Source organism: Tenrec ecaudatus, chromosome 5, assembly GCF_050624435.1.
Source record: "Tenrec ecaudatus isolate mTenEca1 chromosome 5, mTenEca1.hap1, whole genome shotgun sequence".
Lineage (NCBI taxonomy): Eukaryota > Metazoa > Chordata > Mammalia > Afrosoricida > Tenrecidae > Tenrec > Tenrec ecaudatus.
In genome coordinates this window covers 167,995,399-168,012,044 of record NC_134534.1, presented here as the reverse complement: position 1 = coordinate 168,012,044, position 16,646 = coordinate 167,995,399, and the positions used below count along the sequence as shown (strand labels likewise).

At 50.4% G+C, this 16,646-nt stretch overlaps 1 protein-coding gene across 1 annotated transcript in view; it reads right to left on the bottom strand.

Moving 5' to 3' along the window:
- CFAP100 (cilia and flagella associated protein 100) overlaps positions 1–16,646 on the bottom strand; it is an 84,685-nt gene that overhangs the window by 12,078 nt on the left and 55,961 nt on the right. The window contains exons 7-13 of the mRNA XM_075550909.1: positions 14,400–14,467; positions 14,153–14,316; positions 13,921–14,001; positions 13,388–13,557; positions 12,854–12,977; positions 4,128–4,179; positions 3,887–4,038 (exon numbers count right to left, since the gene is read on the bottom strand). Coding sequence (XP_075407024.1) covers positions 3,887–4,038; positions 4,128–4,179; positions 12,854–12,977; positions 13,388–13,557; positions 13,921–14,001; positions 14,153–14,316; positions 14,400–14,467 — 811 coding nt within the window. The remainder of the gene's footprint in view (positions 1–3,886; positions 4,039–4,127; positions 4,180–12,853; positions 12,978–13,387; positions 13,558–13,920; positions 14,002–14,152; positions 14,317–14,399; positions 14,468–16,646) is intronic.

Genomic DNA, 16,646 nt, shown 5'->3' with positions numbered 1-16,646 from the left:
TCTTCAAGGTCATTCACGAGACCAAGCAAAAGGAACCCACCCCATTTCTGTGAACACATCAGCAGTGGCACCCCGTCAGTATGTAGGGCGTGGCTGTGCGTGGCGCCTGCCCCTCCGCCGGCATTTGGCATGGGTTAAGGCCCGCGGTGTCTTTCCCTTTTCGGAAGGACCACTTCCAATGTTCTGCCAGCTTCGCCTTCTTCATCGCCTGCAACCCCCTGTCCCCCCCCACCCCGGTGCCACTGAACGGACCCTCCTACCGTGCCCCTTACGGTTCCCTGGTTCCCTCCTAGCCTCCCCCGCGCCCTACTCGGAGTTCTGGAAGGTTCCCTTGGTGCCTGGCTGCCTGTTGTTCCTCCTCCGGGTCTTCCCCGTGTCCTTCTTGCTCCAGCGGGCTCTGTGGTGGCAGGGACACTGCGCCTCAGGAAAGTTTCGCCTGGTGCTTGCAGAAGCTTCCGGGAAATGTTGGCTTTTGGTTTCTCTAATAGGCCCCATCATGAAGGCCGCAAAGGTGTTTTCTTGCGTGTGAGGCTTTGGTTGCTTGCCTTTAGAGCTGGTCGTCGACAGGAGCTGGGCCCTGGTCACCTGGTTTGGAGCTGAGACAGGTGTGCAGTTCCTCCTCTGGGCCCTGGTGTTGCGGTCCTGTGCAGGCGGCACTGTCACAACTTGTCTGTCACCCCTGCGCCTTGTGGACGGCCAGCTGTTGGGACAGCCAGGAGCTGGCTGCAGGGCCTCCTCTGTGGTGCTTCATCTGTAGCTGGTGGCCCTGCCTGCCAGAACCCAGTGCTTACCTCGGGCCCTGGTTCTCCGAGCCACAGGGGGGTTGAGATCCTGCTGGGCTCAGGCCGGCTCCTTTTCTGATTGATTGACTGGGCTACCCTCCTTGGAGAAGCCAGCAGTGCTGCGCAGGGTCCAAGAAGAACTTTAGGCTTGACTTCTTTCTCCTGTTCCCTTGGCCACCATGATGGGAACGTGGGAAGGGCCAGGTGCTGAGCCAGATGTCCATCTCATCCATACACTACTTCCACACATGTGTTGGCTGTCAGGACGTGCTGAGTTAACATGTTCAAGCCCTGTGGGTCCCCACATCTGTGTGCAGGGACACTCGTGTCCTCTCTGTGTCCCAGACTCTGTTTCCTGGGTCCAGGCTCTTCTTGGCCCTCACTCGAAGGGGTTGGGCTGTGAATGTCTCAAATTAACTCTCAGCCAGGTGGACAGAGAGGAAGGCCAGGACCCGGAAAGGCCAGAGGGGAGGGGTGCCAGGGGCATGCATTTGTTTCCTTAAACTGTGTATCCAGGTCCCTCCTTTGCTAACCAAGCCCTTGGCCCTGAAGAGGATAAACTAAGCTCTATCCTCCTGTCCTAAGATGTGGCTGAGAGGGCTTTGACCTAAACCATTCGGCTCTTAAAAATCCATGTGCAAAGTCGGGTGAAAAAGTCAGTCACAAAAAGCCCAATTCTCCACCATATATTTTGTTATTAGAATATCTCTTATAAGTCATCAGAAGCACCCCTGTGACATGCACAGTTGAATGAGTTTGTCAAAGGTATACGCCCGTGGAAGTACCAGCACTATCAAGATGTAGACCATTCCCAAAGTATGCCGGGTCCGTGGTAGTCAATTCCCCCATTCTACCAACAACCTACTAAGGGACTGACAGTTCTCCCTCTCAGAAGGATGAGCTTTGGGCAGTCAACAGCCCTCTAAGAGGCCAGCATCCAGAGCTGCCTTGTGATGTTGAAACCCTGTGTAGCGTCCTACTTCTGACCAGTGGAGTGTGGGATGGGCTATCACTTGTGAGACTGAGTATTATTGCACGGGATGGATAGGCCTCCCAAAGGTGTCCCCATCCTGATCCCTGGCACCTGTGAATAGGCTACGCTACCTTAAAAGAGGCTCTCACAGTTGCAGCTGGAACTAAGGTCGCCAGTTAGTTGACCTCAAGATGGGGAGAAGATCCCAATGATCCTGGTGAGCCCAATCTAATCACAGAGTTTCTTGGTGAGAGAGCCAAGGGATAAAAGGCACAAGGGAGACCCAGCCACCACTGCGGGAAAGAGGAGGGCCACAAGCTCAGCAGTGTGGTACCGTCTGGAAGCTAGAGATGCAGGGAAATCAGCTCTTCCCTCAGCCTGCCTCCAGAGAGGAGCTCAGCTCCCTGAGCCCTAGAACTGAGTGATGACTAATGCGTATTGTTCAAAGTCTTGTAATTGGAGTGATTTTCTAATGACAACTCTCTATTAGAAGCTAATGCATACAGTGTGGAAGCCCTCGCTCCTTTGGCCCATTGAGCTGCTGTTGAGCTGCTTTTGTACACTGTCTCCAACACAACTGTGCTTCCTTCCAGTGCTGAAACCGATTTCTCACTCGGTTGCCTATAGATGTTTGAATATAGACTGTTTGGAGGGGGGGGTGTTTTTCCCCCTGAAAATGGGTGGCTGTGTGCATGGACATTAAGTGCCTCGGACTAGATCTCCTTAGAAATAAAGAACTTCAGGATGGTTTGCCAAGCGGCTGCTCCCAGTGTCAGCCTGTGTGTGTGTGTGTGAGATGGCATGTGCGTATGAGTGAGGGTGAGTGCACATGTGTCCGTGCATGTGTGAGGCGGAGGTGGGACTGGGTTGTGCACGTTTTCTGGGATACCAGGAGACCGCTCGCCTACCCCCACCCCCTGGTTCACCTGTCTCTCCCACCTCACAGCTTGCCAGGGAATGAAGTCTCGCCTCAGACTTGTGGTTTCACAGCATGTGAGAGACCCCCACCCACTGACTACCACAGGGATGGACACTAAGGGACAGGGCTCACCTGTGGGACCCAGGGGCCATCAGGCATCTACCCCCACAGGCCCTTTGCGCTGTCTGCTCCCTCTGCCTGGAAGGCTCCTCTCCAAGCCCTGCATGTGGCAGGCTTCCTTCCCCTTTCGTCGGGAGTTCTTAGCCTGCCTCCTGCCCTCTGCTATCACTGTCCACCTTTGTTCCTCCTCCTCGATTCCATGCTCCTCATCGGTCAGTATTTCAGCCATTGATCCCCTGCTTTATGTTCTGTTCCCTTTGGGCAAGGCAGCTCGAGAAGAGCAAGGCCCTGACCTGGAACTGAGAATGCACCACTACCTGCTCCCACCTAACAGACCTCACTTGGTACTCAGTCCGGGGGTCATGTGCCTTCATGAGCCCCTGCCTCGACCAGTGGGGGTGGGGGTAGAGCGGGTGCATCTGGGAATGCTGGTAGGCCATGGGGAGAGTTGGGCGGCAGCCTGCCATCACCCACCCACCTGCTTTGGATGGACACCCTGGGGCTAGAATTTCCCAAGGATCTCACCAGGCTCCCGGCTGCCTTACCAGGTTACATATGCTGGAGAAGCTGCCTCTTCTCCTAGGGAGGCCTTTCTGGCTCAAACCACACAGTCCCTGCCTTACTTCTTGGGCCCCATGCCCTCGCCTCTTGTCCCCACTGCTTGTGATCTGATGACCTGGCCGAACCCACAGCATCCCAGTGTGCCTCTCTGACAACACCCACTCTCTGAGCTGTCTGCCTCCGCTCCCTCACAGGCCTGCTCCTAGCCCGTCTGCAGCAGTCCACCGAGCACTGGTGGGGGCAGGGCAGCCATAGGAGCTGCACCTCACGGCAAACATTGGGAGAGGCTGTCCATACCAGTCCTATGATGGGAACATCCGTTGTGCAAACATCGCTTCCAGCCCCTTCCACTCAGCTTCCGGCTTGGCCCTGGGCATTCCCAGAGAGCCCTGCTACCAGGTCTGCTGTGGGTCACCATCCTCCTCGGGGCTTCAGGGGCCCAGCAGAAGGAGCAGAGCCCTTGGGAAATGCCTTCTCTCTCCGGCCACCAGTCATTCCAGGAGAGCCCTGCCCCAGCGATGTGGGACCTACATGCGAATCTGGGTCTTCTTCAGGTTGAAGCTCAGCTCCTCCAGGGTCTCTTCCATCTCCTGCGTGTTCTGAATCAGGGAGAGGTTCTCCTCCTCCAGCTTGGTGAAGAGATCCAGGAGTTGCTGGGGCTCTGTGAAGTACAGCTCCAGGTTCTGCCAACGGACAGACGAGTACAGACAGCTGTGCCCCTCAACTCCCCCAGTAGCCCCCCGTGCCTCGCTCCCTGCACCCCACCACTGACCTCGCCATCACTGTCTGGGTCCTCCTGCATCAAGAGGACATTGGAACTTGACCTGTGGGAAAGTGGGGCTCAGTCAAGCCCGTGAGAGGCAGGGGGCAGTGGCCAGCTTGCTCTGGCTTGGCCAGGAACACAGGGCAACCCTTACCCAACTCCTGGCAGCAAGCTGCTCCCTTGGGCTCCTGGTCATCTTGCTGCAGCTGTGGTGGAGCGAGGGTGAGTGTTTTGACAGATCTAACTATAAAAGGGTAGCCAGACAGTTTCCCAACAGAAGTCATTGAAGAGCATCTTAGTGATTCAGGGTTGGGAAATATTTTTCAAGACATGTCAACCACGTGATACGTGAGTTGCAAAGCCTTGCATCGATATAATTACTTCTGTTTTAAAAAAGACATTAGTGAGAGGAATCCTATTGGCAAGATGAAGACCAGGAGGAGACATTTGTCACATACACTTACACCACATCGGGCTGAATGCGTTGGCAGAGTATATGGAAACTGTTAGAAATCCTCGGAGAAAAGCCAGTGTTCCAGATCCAAATGTACAAAAGCCAAATAGGCATATTGCACAGGAATATGGTGAATGGCCAGAGAGAGATGCAGAGTGTTCAGATGTGTCATGAGGAAAACTTAACTGAAACTGTGACGAGGTAACGCTTTATCCCCATCCGAATGGCTGCAATGAAAAGAACTGCCAATGCCAGGTTCCGGGGAGAAGTCCGGGCCACTGGAGCACGGCTGGTCTGGTTGTACAATGGTGCGAGCACTTTGGGGAGTGATTTGGCAGCAGGAAGTTAAAACTAAGCACATGGTTACGCCGTGAGCCAGCAAGTCCACAGCCGTTTTTTGGACACAGATATGCCTATCTACTCCAAAATTCATGGACAAGATGTTTGTAGCAGCTTTTAATCAATATAGCCAGGAATTGAAGCAAACTACATGGCCAATAGAGAGAATGGACAAACAATAGGGGTTAACTATTGAACCAGAATCCTACACAGCCAGGAAAAAGAAAGGTGCCCGCTCCACAAAGCAGGTGGACATGGAGTGGAAGAAGTGAGACTAAACCAGGACATACGCTGTTTAGTTAAAATTATGCCACATCTAAGAACAAGGGCATATCTTCCCGAATGAGATAAGTCTAACTAGTGCTCAGCTCTGTGGGGATCTGATTGGAAGGTAGCATTAGAGACTCCTTCTGGGGACTGAAAATGCTCTATGTCTAGATATGAGTGTGGATACCTGCATGGCTGTAGGTGTGTGTAAAAAAGTCATTGAAATGTTCGCTAAGATTTACTTATTTTCTGAACTGTCAAACTTCAATAAAATGAAGGAAAAAAAAGAAGAAGTAGAAGACCTAAGTCAAATGCTGTATTTGCTTGCTCACAGTTTGGCTCCTGCTCTGGCCTTTCTGGGTACACCTCCTGACTCTCTCCCTCCCAACCCCCACGCCAGCCCGTGAGTCTCTCCCTCCTGAATATCAAGAACACCTCAAGAGCAGATTTGACTAATTGAAGGAGAGAAGACTTGATGAACTGTGGGAAGACATTAAAACCATCATTCATGAACAAAGCAAAAGGTCATTAAAAAGACAGGAACGAGGAGGGCATGTCAAGAAGGCGTTCAGCTAGAATCGCCTGTCTGGTGCTCCTGTTATTAGGTGATAAAATTAAGTAATAGGCATGGGAAGCAAGCCTGTGGAGAAAGCAATGGGACCAATGGTTTAGGAGGGACTTGGAGGGTAGGGGGTGGGAAGGAGCAGTGAGCAAACAATGCCATAAACAGGGGAACTAGAGAATTAAAAGCAACAGTGAGGATGAGATAGAGATCCTGGGGGTGTAGGAGCAACAGCGATCTAGCCGAGAGGAATTACTAAGAGGCAGAAGAAGGGCGAGCATGATGGTGGGTCAGGAGGAAGGTAAAAGGAAACAGGAAATAGCTAGGAAGCAAAGCTATGGATAGAGGTATAAGCAGGTGTGTACATATGTAAACACATAAATTCATAGAAATAGAGGCATTGGCCTGTGTACATGTGTTTGTGTAGCCATACAACGAAGAAGTGGATGGGCTTTGGGCCTTTGCTCAAGCCCTCCCTCAAAGCAAGAACGTTTTGTTCTAACAAACTGGCTTTCTGTGATACTCACCCTCCGGACACGGTCCCTGAAGACAAAATGGGTGCATAAGCAAATGTGGTGAAGAAAGTTGATGGTACCTGGCTATCAAAAGATATAGCAACTGGGGTTTTAAAGGCTTGGAGTTAAACAAGCAGCCATCTACAAAAGAAGCAACAAGCCTGCATGGAAAAAGCACACCAGCCTGTGTGATCACGAGGCGTCCATGAAGGGATCAGGTAACAGGCATCAAAAACCCAGAACAAACAAATAATAAAACATATTGTTGAGGATGAGGGAGGCCAGAGCAGAGACCCAAAACCCATCTGTAGACAATAGGACATGCCCTCACAGAAGGGTCACAGGAAGGGATGAGTCAACCAGGGTGCAGTTTAGCACTGATGAAACACACAATATTCTCCTGGTTCCTTGAGACTTCCTGACTCCCAACTATCATGACCCCACTTCTGCCTTTCAGTTCTGGCTAGACTGGAGCATGTCACTGGTCCAAATAAGAGCTCATGACACATGGAATCCAGGTCAAATAAATCCCTCAGGAACAGAAATGGGAGTAAAGATACCAGGTAGGGCTAAGGTCAGGGGAGGAAGGGGAAACCGATCCCAATGATTGATCCATAACCCCCCTTCCCCTGAGGGGGACAAACAACAGAAATGTGTGAAAGGAGACCGAGGTCAATATAAGATATGAAAATATATCAAAAGGTCACAACGGTGGAAGGGGCGGGAAAGAGGGAAAAAAGAGGAGCTGATACCAAGGGCTCAAATAGAAAATACATGTTTAGAAAATGATCATGGCAACATATGTACAAATATGCTTGAAACAATTGATGTGTGGATTGTTGTAAGAGCCCCCAATAAAATGATCTTTAAAATAAAAAAAGGTAGGAAAGAAATAAAGGATCAAAGTGGATGTCAGCAGAGACTCTGAAACTTGTTCTTTTTCATTAGAGTAGCTAAAGCAAATGGAAGAAGTGGTGATGTAAATAAACCGAATGGAAAATTCCAAAGGGCAGCTCAAGAAGACAGAGCCAAATATCACAATGAAATGTGTCAAAACCTAGAACGAGGAAGTCAAAAGGGGAGAACACGCTCAGCATATCTCAAACTGAAAGAACGCAAGAAAAAAGTCAAGCTTGAGTGTCAATCTTGAAAGAGTCTATGGGCAAATATTGAATGATGCACGACGCATCCCGAGAAGATGGAAAGAGTATGTAGCGTCACTGCACCAAAAAGAACTGGTCAGCATTCCACTATCTTAGGAGGGAGCGTATGAGCTAGAACCAATGGTGCTGAAAGTGGTTACAGCTGAGACCACTCAACGACTGCACTACCAGAGATCAGGGCAAGCGGAGCTGGGGCTCAGAGTAGAGGAATTTCACTCTCACAGGACAGTCAGAAAAGGCCTCACTGAGATGTGGCAGTTGGGCAAGAACTGGAGGGGAGCAGGCAGTGAGGATGTGAGTGGGGAAAAGTGTTCCAGCTAAGGGGACAGCTGGTACAAGGCCTTGAGTCCAGTGAGGCTTTCCGTTGGAGGAGCAGTAAGGAGGCCAGTTGGCTCAGCTCTGACCCATAGCAACCCCATGCGCAACAGAACGAAACGCTGCATGGGCCTGCACCATCCTCACAGCTGGTCCCATGCCTGAGCCCAGTGTTGCGGCCACAGGGTCAGTCCGTCTCCTTGAGGGCCTGTCTCTCGTTCGCTGCCCCTCCAGTTTACCAAGTCCAGGGACTGTCTCCTCTGAGAACATGTCCAAAGTCTGTAAGATGAAGTCTTGCCACCCTCGCCTCCAAGAAGCTCTCTGGCCATACTTTTTCCAAGACAGGTCGGTTTGTCTATTTAGCAGTTAATGGTACTTTCAATATTTTTATCCAGCATCACGATTCAAATGTATCGATTCTTTAGTCGTCCGTATTCAACGTCCAACTTTCACATGCATATGAGGTAATGGAGAATACCACGGCTTGGATCAGGTGCACCCTAATCCTCAAAATAACATCCTTGCTCTTCAAAACTCTCAAGAGGTCTTGTGCATCAGATTTACCTAATGCAGCTCATCTTTTGATCTCTTGACTGCTGCTTCCATGAGTATCGATTGTGGATCCAAGAAAGACTAACTCTTGACCTTGTCAAACTCTTCTCCATTTATGATTTTACCTATTGGTCCAGTTGTAAGGATTTTGGTCGTCTTTACATTGAGTTGTAATCCATACTGAAAGGCTACAATGCTAGATCTTCATCAGCAAGTGCTTCAGGTCCTCATTGTCAGCAAGCAAGGTTGTGTCATCCTCAAACCGCAGGTTGTTAATAAGCCTTCCTCCAATTTTGATGTGACATTCTTCTTCATATAATCTAGCTTCTGATGATTTACTCAGCATAGAGACTGTACAAGTATGGTGAGAGGATACAACCCTGCTGTCAACCTTTCCTGATCTTAAACCAGGAGGTATTCCCTTGTTCTGTTTGCACAACTGCCTCCTGATCCGTGTGCAAATTCCACAGGAGCACAATGACGTGTTCTGGAATTCTCGCTCTTCTCAAGGCTACCCAGAGTCGGTTATGCTCCGCACAGTCAAATGCACTGCGGCACAGTCAGCAAAACACAAGTAAACATCTTTCTGGTGTTCTCTGCTTTGAACTAAGATCCATCTGACACCTGCAATGATCTTCCTTGTGCCTTATCCTTGGCCTGAACCTCTGGCACTTAGTTCCCTGTCAGTGTAGTGCTGCAACCATTGTTGGATATTCCTCACCAAAATGTTACTTGTATGTGCTATCAATGATAGTGTTCTATAATTTCAGCATTCTGTTAGGTCACCTTTTTTTTTTTTTTTTTTTGGAATGGGCACAAATAAGGATCTCTTTCAGACAGATGGCCAAGTAACTGTTTTCCAATTTTCCAGGCATAGATGAGGGAGTGCTTCCTCCACTGGTTGAAACATTTCACTTGGTGTTCCAGCCAGTCCCGAAGCCTGGTTTTTGGCTACTGCTTTCAGTGCAGCCCAGTCCCTACCTTGCAGCACAACCAGGGCTCCTCTTTGGGGGACCTTGAGGCAGTGTTACTTCATGTTACAGTAGGTCAAGTTGGAAGCCATTCTATGACATCGAATCTTTTTGTTTGTTTAAATTTTGTCAGCTGTCAGTTTAGCACCTCTTAGCTCTGAATCCACCCTTCAATGATCCAACCCTTGATGATCACTAGCGGGATTCCGTTTAGCACTTGTCCCTTAATGGGAACACCCCATTAAGCCTTCTCAGTGGGTAGAGGCTGCATGGGTGCAGCAGGAAAACAGACTTCCTGCAGTTTCCAGTGCAAGTGGAGGGGAGGGGGTTTCGACCATGTGGGTGTGGCACAGGCCCTGTAGCCTTGGCCGAGCCCTCTCCCCCTGAAGTTGCCTCCCTCACAAAGCCTCGCACACAGCTGCTGGGCACTCAGAGCATCACTGAGCAGATGATCCTTCTGCAAGCAGTCCTCCCCCACCTCGCACCCCACTCCCCTTCCCCACTACTTGATGCTCCCTGCATACCTACCCCACTAGTTTTTTACTGTCTACTGTCCACCTCCTCCACCCCAATGGGCCGCGGGGTAGCCCATGATTTGCACCCTGACTCCAAAACCAGCTCCTTCCGGCCAAACTAGAGAACATCTTTGCTCTCCAGGAGCTGAACCCCTTCCGGGGAGTTCTAGACCCTGTCCAAGTCTTCCCGCCAGAGCCCTCATTCCTTGCAACACCTGTCGAGGCTTCTGTGCTTGTTGGACTCAGGTGGCCTTGTGGCTCCTGACACACACTCAGCTTGTGAACTGCCCTGTCCTGCTTCTGTCCATTGGCTCTGGCACCCAGGCTTGGCTTGTTCCCTGGTGTACCTCAAAAGCCCACAGAGCCGATGGCCAGCAATGCTTGGGAGGGAAGAGGAGTGGGGGAGCCGAGGCGTCAGCATCCTGGCTGTCACAGGCTACTTAGTGGAAAGAAGTAGTTCAAAGGCAGCTGGTAAAGAGGGGAGCAGATTGTAAACGGAGGAGAGAGGCAAAGGGTGATAGGCCAGGTGTATGGAAACAGGAGAGGAAGGAGGACGGGAAGGGGTAAAGAAAAAGAAGAGGGAGAATCAGAGAGCAAGGAGGGAGGAGGGGAAAGAAAAGGGGGGACAGGAGAAAAGGGGTCTTGGTAGAGAGAGGAACAAGATGAAAAGGCTGAGCAAGGTGGAGGCAGAGGGAGGAAGGGGAGGGAAGAAATAGGAAAACCAGTGAGAGAAACCCAGCTGGTACCAAGGTGGGATTGGGCTGCCGAAGAGTCCAGCCCTGCTTGAGGCTGCTGCTTCAGGGTCTGTGGGGGCTGGCTGTCGGGAGGCTAAGAAAAGGGCTCTCCAAGATGGTGTGGTTGGGGCTGCAAAGGAGGATCCTGCCAGTGGTCACCCACAGAGGTGCGGAGCACAGGCTCTGTATGAGACCTCAGTGAGGCACTGGGGGGAGTCTCAGGAGGTGGGCAGAAGTTACAGGCTGTCCCAGAAGGAGGGTCTTCCACAGCTGACCGGCTGTGCTACAGGGAATTCAGCTGCTCCTTTGGCCGCACTCCCCGCAGCTCCCCCTGCACATGCATGGAGACACAGGAGGGTGAAAGGCACAGCACACCACCATGGTCTCAGTGCCTGCCTACAGAGGACTGGCATCTTCAAGGACATGCACGCTGGGGCCAAGATGGAGATACAGCTAGCAGAAGGCATCCTGGACAGGTGTCAACACATCTCTTGGGCCCCGTGCTGAGAGGTGTGTGTGGCTTCCTTTGTGACAGGAAGGGGCCAGAAGAATCTAGCCTTTAGGTCCCTTAGAGTCAATATGAAGAACATGCCTTGCACAACTAATTTTGACCAGAAACAGTGAGCTAATTTGATTCTACTTATGATTGTCTACAAGTGATGGGGAGGAAACCCAAGAGGAAAATCAACCTCACAGCAGGGTTTGCCTTTGGCTTTCAACAGCATAGCAGGGAAGGCTGGAAGGATAGGGACAGAGGGGGCTTGGGTAAGGTCACTCAACTCACACCATTCTATGCAGCTGTGGTTTTTGAACCATGAAAATATACTACCTATTAAGGACATTCTAATTTAATTTTCAAAGTGGGGAGTATTCCAGACACAATGACTGAAGACAATACGGATGCATAAGCAAATGTGGTAAAGAAAGCGGATTGTGCCTGGCTATCAAAAGATATAGCATCTGGGGTCTTAAAGGCTTGCAGTTAATAAGCAGCCATCTAGCAGGGAAGAAATAAGTCCACATAAAAGAAGCACACCAGCCTGTGTGATCATGAGGTGTTGTTGGGATCAGATATAAGGTTATCAAAAGATCTAAAACAAACAAGTATAACAGTGCAAACGAGGGGAGGTAGGAGTGGTGACTCAAATCCCACCTGTAGACAATTGGACATCCCCCCACAGAAGGGTTACAAGGAAGGGATGATTCAACCAAGGTGCAGTATAGCACGGACAGAAACACTCATCATTCCTCCAGTTCCTGAATGTTTCCTGGCCCCCTCTCCCCCAGGTCCACTACCATGACCCAGTTCTACCTTACAAATCTGGCTAGACTGGAGAACACACATTGGTACCGATAAGAGCTCTCATCTCAGACTTCAGGACAGACAAACTCCTCAGAAACAGTAGTGGGAGTAGCGATATCATGAGGGTAGGGGGGGTGGTCGGGAAGCGGGAAGGGGGAGAAAGGGAAAACCCATCACAAAGTTGGATATATAGCCCCTACCCCACCCCCAAGGGGATGAATAGCAGAAATGTGGGTGAAGGGAGACAACGGACAGTGTAAGATATGAAATAATAATAATATATAATTGATCAATGATTCATGAGGGTGGGAGGAGAGGGGAGAGGAGGAAAAAAGAGGAGCTTGGAAATGATGGCAACATTTGTACAAATATGCTTGATACAATGGATATATGGAATGTTATACAAGCTGTAAGAGGCTCTAATAAAATGATTTTTTAAAATGTAATGGGGTGTAGTAAAATCTTGTTGCAACAAGGGGGTGGGGGGAGGAGAATGGGTTTAATCTTGCTGGATGAGTTACTGTCCATGGGGTATGGGTCATACAAACAAACCCACGTTTGAACTTTCTGCTTGGCCCTCATCATACTTTGAAAATACTTCAAAGCAAGGGTTAACATTTAAAATCAGGGTGGTTTTACCCAAGGGCAGGGAGAGGGAGAGCTGGCTTCTCTGGAAGGGCTCTGAAGCTCTGGGCTCCTCCCAGGGCTTCCCCCACCTAGGCACATGCCGCCTCGTTCCCATGGTAACTCCCTGACTGGCCTTGCCTCGTTCCCATGGTAACTCCCTGACTGGCCTCTCTTTGTCACTGGGGGTGACCATCAACAGTGGTTGTGCTCCGCCCTTTCCACCCTGCCCCGCTTCCACCCCAGCCCCACCCCGCCCCTCCCCAGGTTCCCAGCTCCCGTTGAAAGAATTGGACAGAGATGACCTGCGTGGTGGCATCTTCTACTACTTATAAGGCATCTTTCTGGGCTGGAGGCTCTGAGAGCTGGGCACGTCTGGGCCAAGGTGGGCCAGATGCTGGCTCTATCCCTGCTCACTCACCCTTTGAACTCCATGCCATTGGGCACACTCATCTGGATGCTTGGCTGGATGCTGCTGTTAGATAGTACCAGCCCTAAACGGACCCCATGGTGTGGCTTCAGGTACTTCTTTGAGCCCCGGCCGTCTGGAGGAAGAAAAAGAATGGTTTCCAAGTACCTCCATAATGGTTTGAAGCACCCCATCCCAGAGGGAGCCCCCGGGTACCTTTGGTCCACGGGGAGACCAGCCTATTTCTGCTCCTTAGTGAGCCTGTGGGAAGCAAAGAGAAATCCTGGTGGCTGGAGCTGGAGCCAGGTCTCGGGGACTCTGTTCAGGGGCACAAAGTCTCCTGGTCCCTCCTGAGTCCCAGAAGGACAGAAGGACTTCGAGGGAAAGCCTGACTTCCCAAAGTCATTGTTGCCTGGGTCTGAATGAAGCTGGAGAGAGTGGCCTGTCCTGGGCCTGGGCACCTTCTAGGCTCCTGCCATCTGGGCACAGGTCTCAGTAGGCAACTCATGGACCTGCTCCTGGGAACCTCCCTTCCCTTTCTGCTACCTTTGTCCCCAAGCAGCATGCTCTCCCTGGACACGGTCACCAGCTCCCTGGACTTTTTGAAAGTCAACTTCTTCTCCTTCTGCTCAAACCACTCCTTGGGAGACAACTTGTACAGGAAATCCTTGTAGGTCTTGTAATGCTGCAGTGTGTCTTCAAACTTGGAGATTTCACTGGGACCGAAGGAGGAGGGTGAGACCAGGTTCGTAGCTTAGCAAGACCCCCATCCATCCCAGCCAGGCCTCTGTTCTCCTGCACTCCATCACGGGGGACTTGGCCACGAGCCCACGGTAACATTCAGATTCTGCCCTGCAGGGCTCTGTGGGTCCCTCTCTCTGGAGCTGGGGCACAGGTGACCTTGGGGAAGCAATGGACTCTTTCGGTCTCCTCATCTGGAAAGTGGGCAAAACCACCGCCCGGGGTTCTGCGTCACCCCTCTGCCTACCAGGAGCGCTCGAAGGAAACTGTGAGCAGGGCCAGCCAGGGGCCCAGTTTGCCTCTGAACCCCTGTTCACACTGCAGTGGCCACCCCTCACCTTTTGATGTTCATGATCTGGGTAGTGAGTTCCCGAACCTCAAAGATCTTCTCGATTTTGGCTTTGGTTTCCTTCTCAGCCCTGGGGTGGGGTAGGTACAGGGAGCCCGTTGGAAATGATTACAGGGGCGAGGTGAGTGGGGGACGGGGTCAGGAGGCAGCAGGGGTGACCAGGCTGGGGCTGGGGCTCAGGCTGGGCAGGAAGGAAGCATGTGTGCGGGACGCGTCCTCACGCTCTGAGGGCCTGCACGGAGCTGCGGTCGTTCTCTCTAAGGAACTCATCGAAGAGGGCCGCGTCTTTCTCCAGGGATTTCTCTGCCCGCTCCAGCTGGGCCTCCTCCTGGGAGGCCAGCATCTCCAAGCGATGGATCTCGTCTCGCTTCATCTCCAGGGCATACTGAGGGTCACCAGAGTGGTCACCGGTGCCGTGCCGGGATGGCAGCGCCACCGCCAGTTTCTCACATGGGCAACTGGGCCTACCTGGATGAGGAACAGCTGTCGCTTCTGGTTGATGTAGCTGTTGATGCTTTCTGACCCTGCATTCTTTTCTGCAATGACATAAGGGAGACATCAAGGGAGAGGGAGAGAAGCGGCTCCTGATCTGGAACGTGCCGCTGTGTGCCCACAACACGCACAAGTTAAGACCAGTGTGCGGGGGTGATGCTCTCGCCTGTCTCCAGCAGAAGAGAAGGCACTGTATTCGCTCTCTTTAAAAAAAAATTTTTTATTGGTGGCACATACAGCTCTATCACAATCCATCCATCCATACATCGTATCAAGCACATTTGTACATCTGTTGCCATCATCATTTTCAAACCGTTTCTTTTTACTTGAGCCCTTGGTATCAGCTCCTCATTTTTTCCTTCCCTCCCTTAGGAACCCTTGATAATTTGTAAATTATTACTATTCATGTCTTACACAAATCGATGTCTCCCTTCACCCACTTTCTGTTGTCCATCCCCCTGGAAGGGGGTTATATGTAGATCATTGTGATCGGTTCCCCATTCTCCCCCCACCTCCCCCTTCCCCTCCTGGTATCACTATTCTCAATATCAGTCCTGAGAGATTTATCTGTCCCAGGTTCCCTGTGTTTCCAGCTCTTATCTGTACCCATGTACATGCTCTGGTCTAGCCGGATTTTTGGAGTCATGATAGTGGGGTGGTGGTGGTGGTGGAAGCATTTAGAAACTAGAGGAAAGTTATATGCTTCATCAGTGCTACACTGCACCTTGACTGGTTCGTCCCTTCCTTGTGATCCTTCTCTAAGGGGATGTCCAATTGTCTACAGATGGGCTTTGGGTCTACACTCCACACTCCCTCTCTTTCACTATGATATGATTTTTTGTTCTGGGTCTTTGATGCCTGATACTTGATCCCATTGACACCTCATGATCACTCAGGCTGCTGTGCTTCTTCCATGTGGACTTTGTTGCTTCTGAGATAGATGGCCACTTGTTTATCTTCAAGCCTTTAAGACCCTAAACACTATATCTTTTTTTTAAAATTTTATTTTAACAATTTATTGGGGCTGATACAATTCTTTTCACAGTTCATACATATACATACATCAATTGTATAAAGCACATCTGTACAGTCTTTGCAACACTATATCGTTTGATAGCCGAGCACCATCAGCTTTCTTCACCACATTTGCTTATGTACCCATTTGTCTTCAGCACTGGTGTCAGGAAGGTGAGAATCATGGAATACCAGGTTAATAGAACAAAGTGTTTTTGTGTTGAGGGAGTACTTGAGTAGAGACCCAATGTCTGTCTACTACCTTAATACTAAACTTATAAATATATATACATAGATCTATTTCCCCATCATCATATATGTATTTACATATATACATGCCTGTATTTAGGCCTCTATCAATGCCCTTTGAAAGGTACTGTATTCTCTATGGCTTCAGGCTAGGCCAGGCCAGGAGGTGAGGTCTAAGTCTGTCCCTCTCTTGCAGAAGGAGCCCTGGTGGTGTGGTGGTGATATGTTGGGCTGCTAAATGCATGGTCAGTGGTTTGAAACCACCAGCCTCTCTGTGGGTGGAAGAGACGGCTTTCTGCCAAGATTTACGGACTTGGAAACCCAAAGGGGCAGTTGTACTCTGTCCTATAGGGTCGCTCTGAGTTGGCATGGATTCAAAGGCAGTGAGTTTGTTCTTTTGAGTTTGCTATAGCACCCTTTTAACGGTGCTGGACACCCCACTGTGGCTATACCACCCCACTTGGACTTAATAATGATCAGCGAAGGGATCAGTTATCAGGAATCAAAGAACAAAGAATCGTTGTGTGCTTGCCTCCCTGATACGACCGCTGAAGACAAATGGGTGCATAAGCAAATGTGGCGAAGAAAGCTGATGGTGCCTGGCTATCAAAAGATATAGCATCTAGGGTCTTAAAGGCTTGACAATAAACAAGCAGCCATCTAGCTCAGAAGCAACAAAGCCCACGTGGAAGAAGCACAATAGCCGGTGCAATCACAGGGTGTTAAAGGGATCAGGTATCCGGCATCATCAGAACAAAAAATCATATCATTGTGAATGAGGCGGGTAGTGCAGGGTGGAGATCCAAAGCCCATTTGGAACATCCCCTTACAGAAGAGTCTTGGGGAGTAGAGGAGCCAGTTAGGGTGCAATGTAACAACAATGAAACATACAACTTTCTTCTAGTTCCTAAATGCTTCCTCCTCCCCCACTATCATGATCCCAATTCTACCTTACAAATC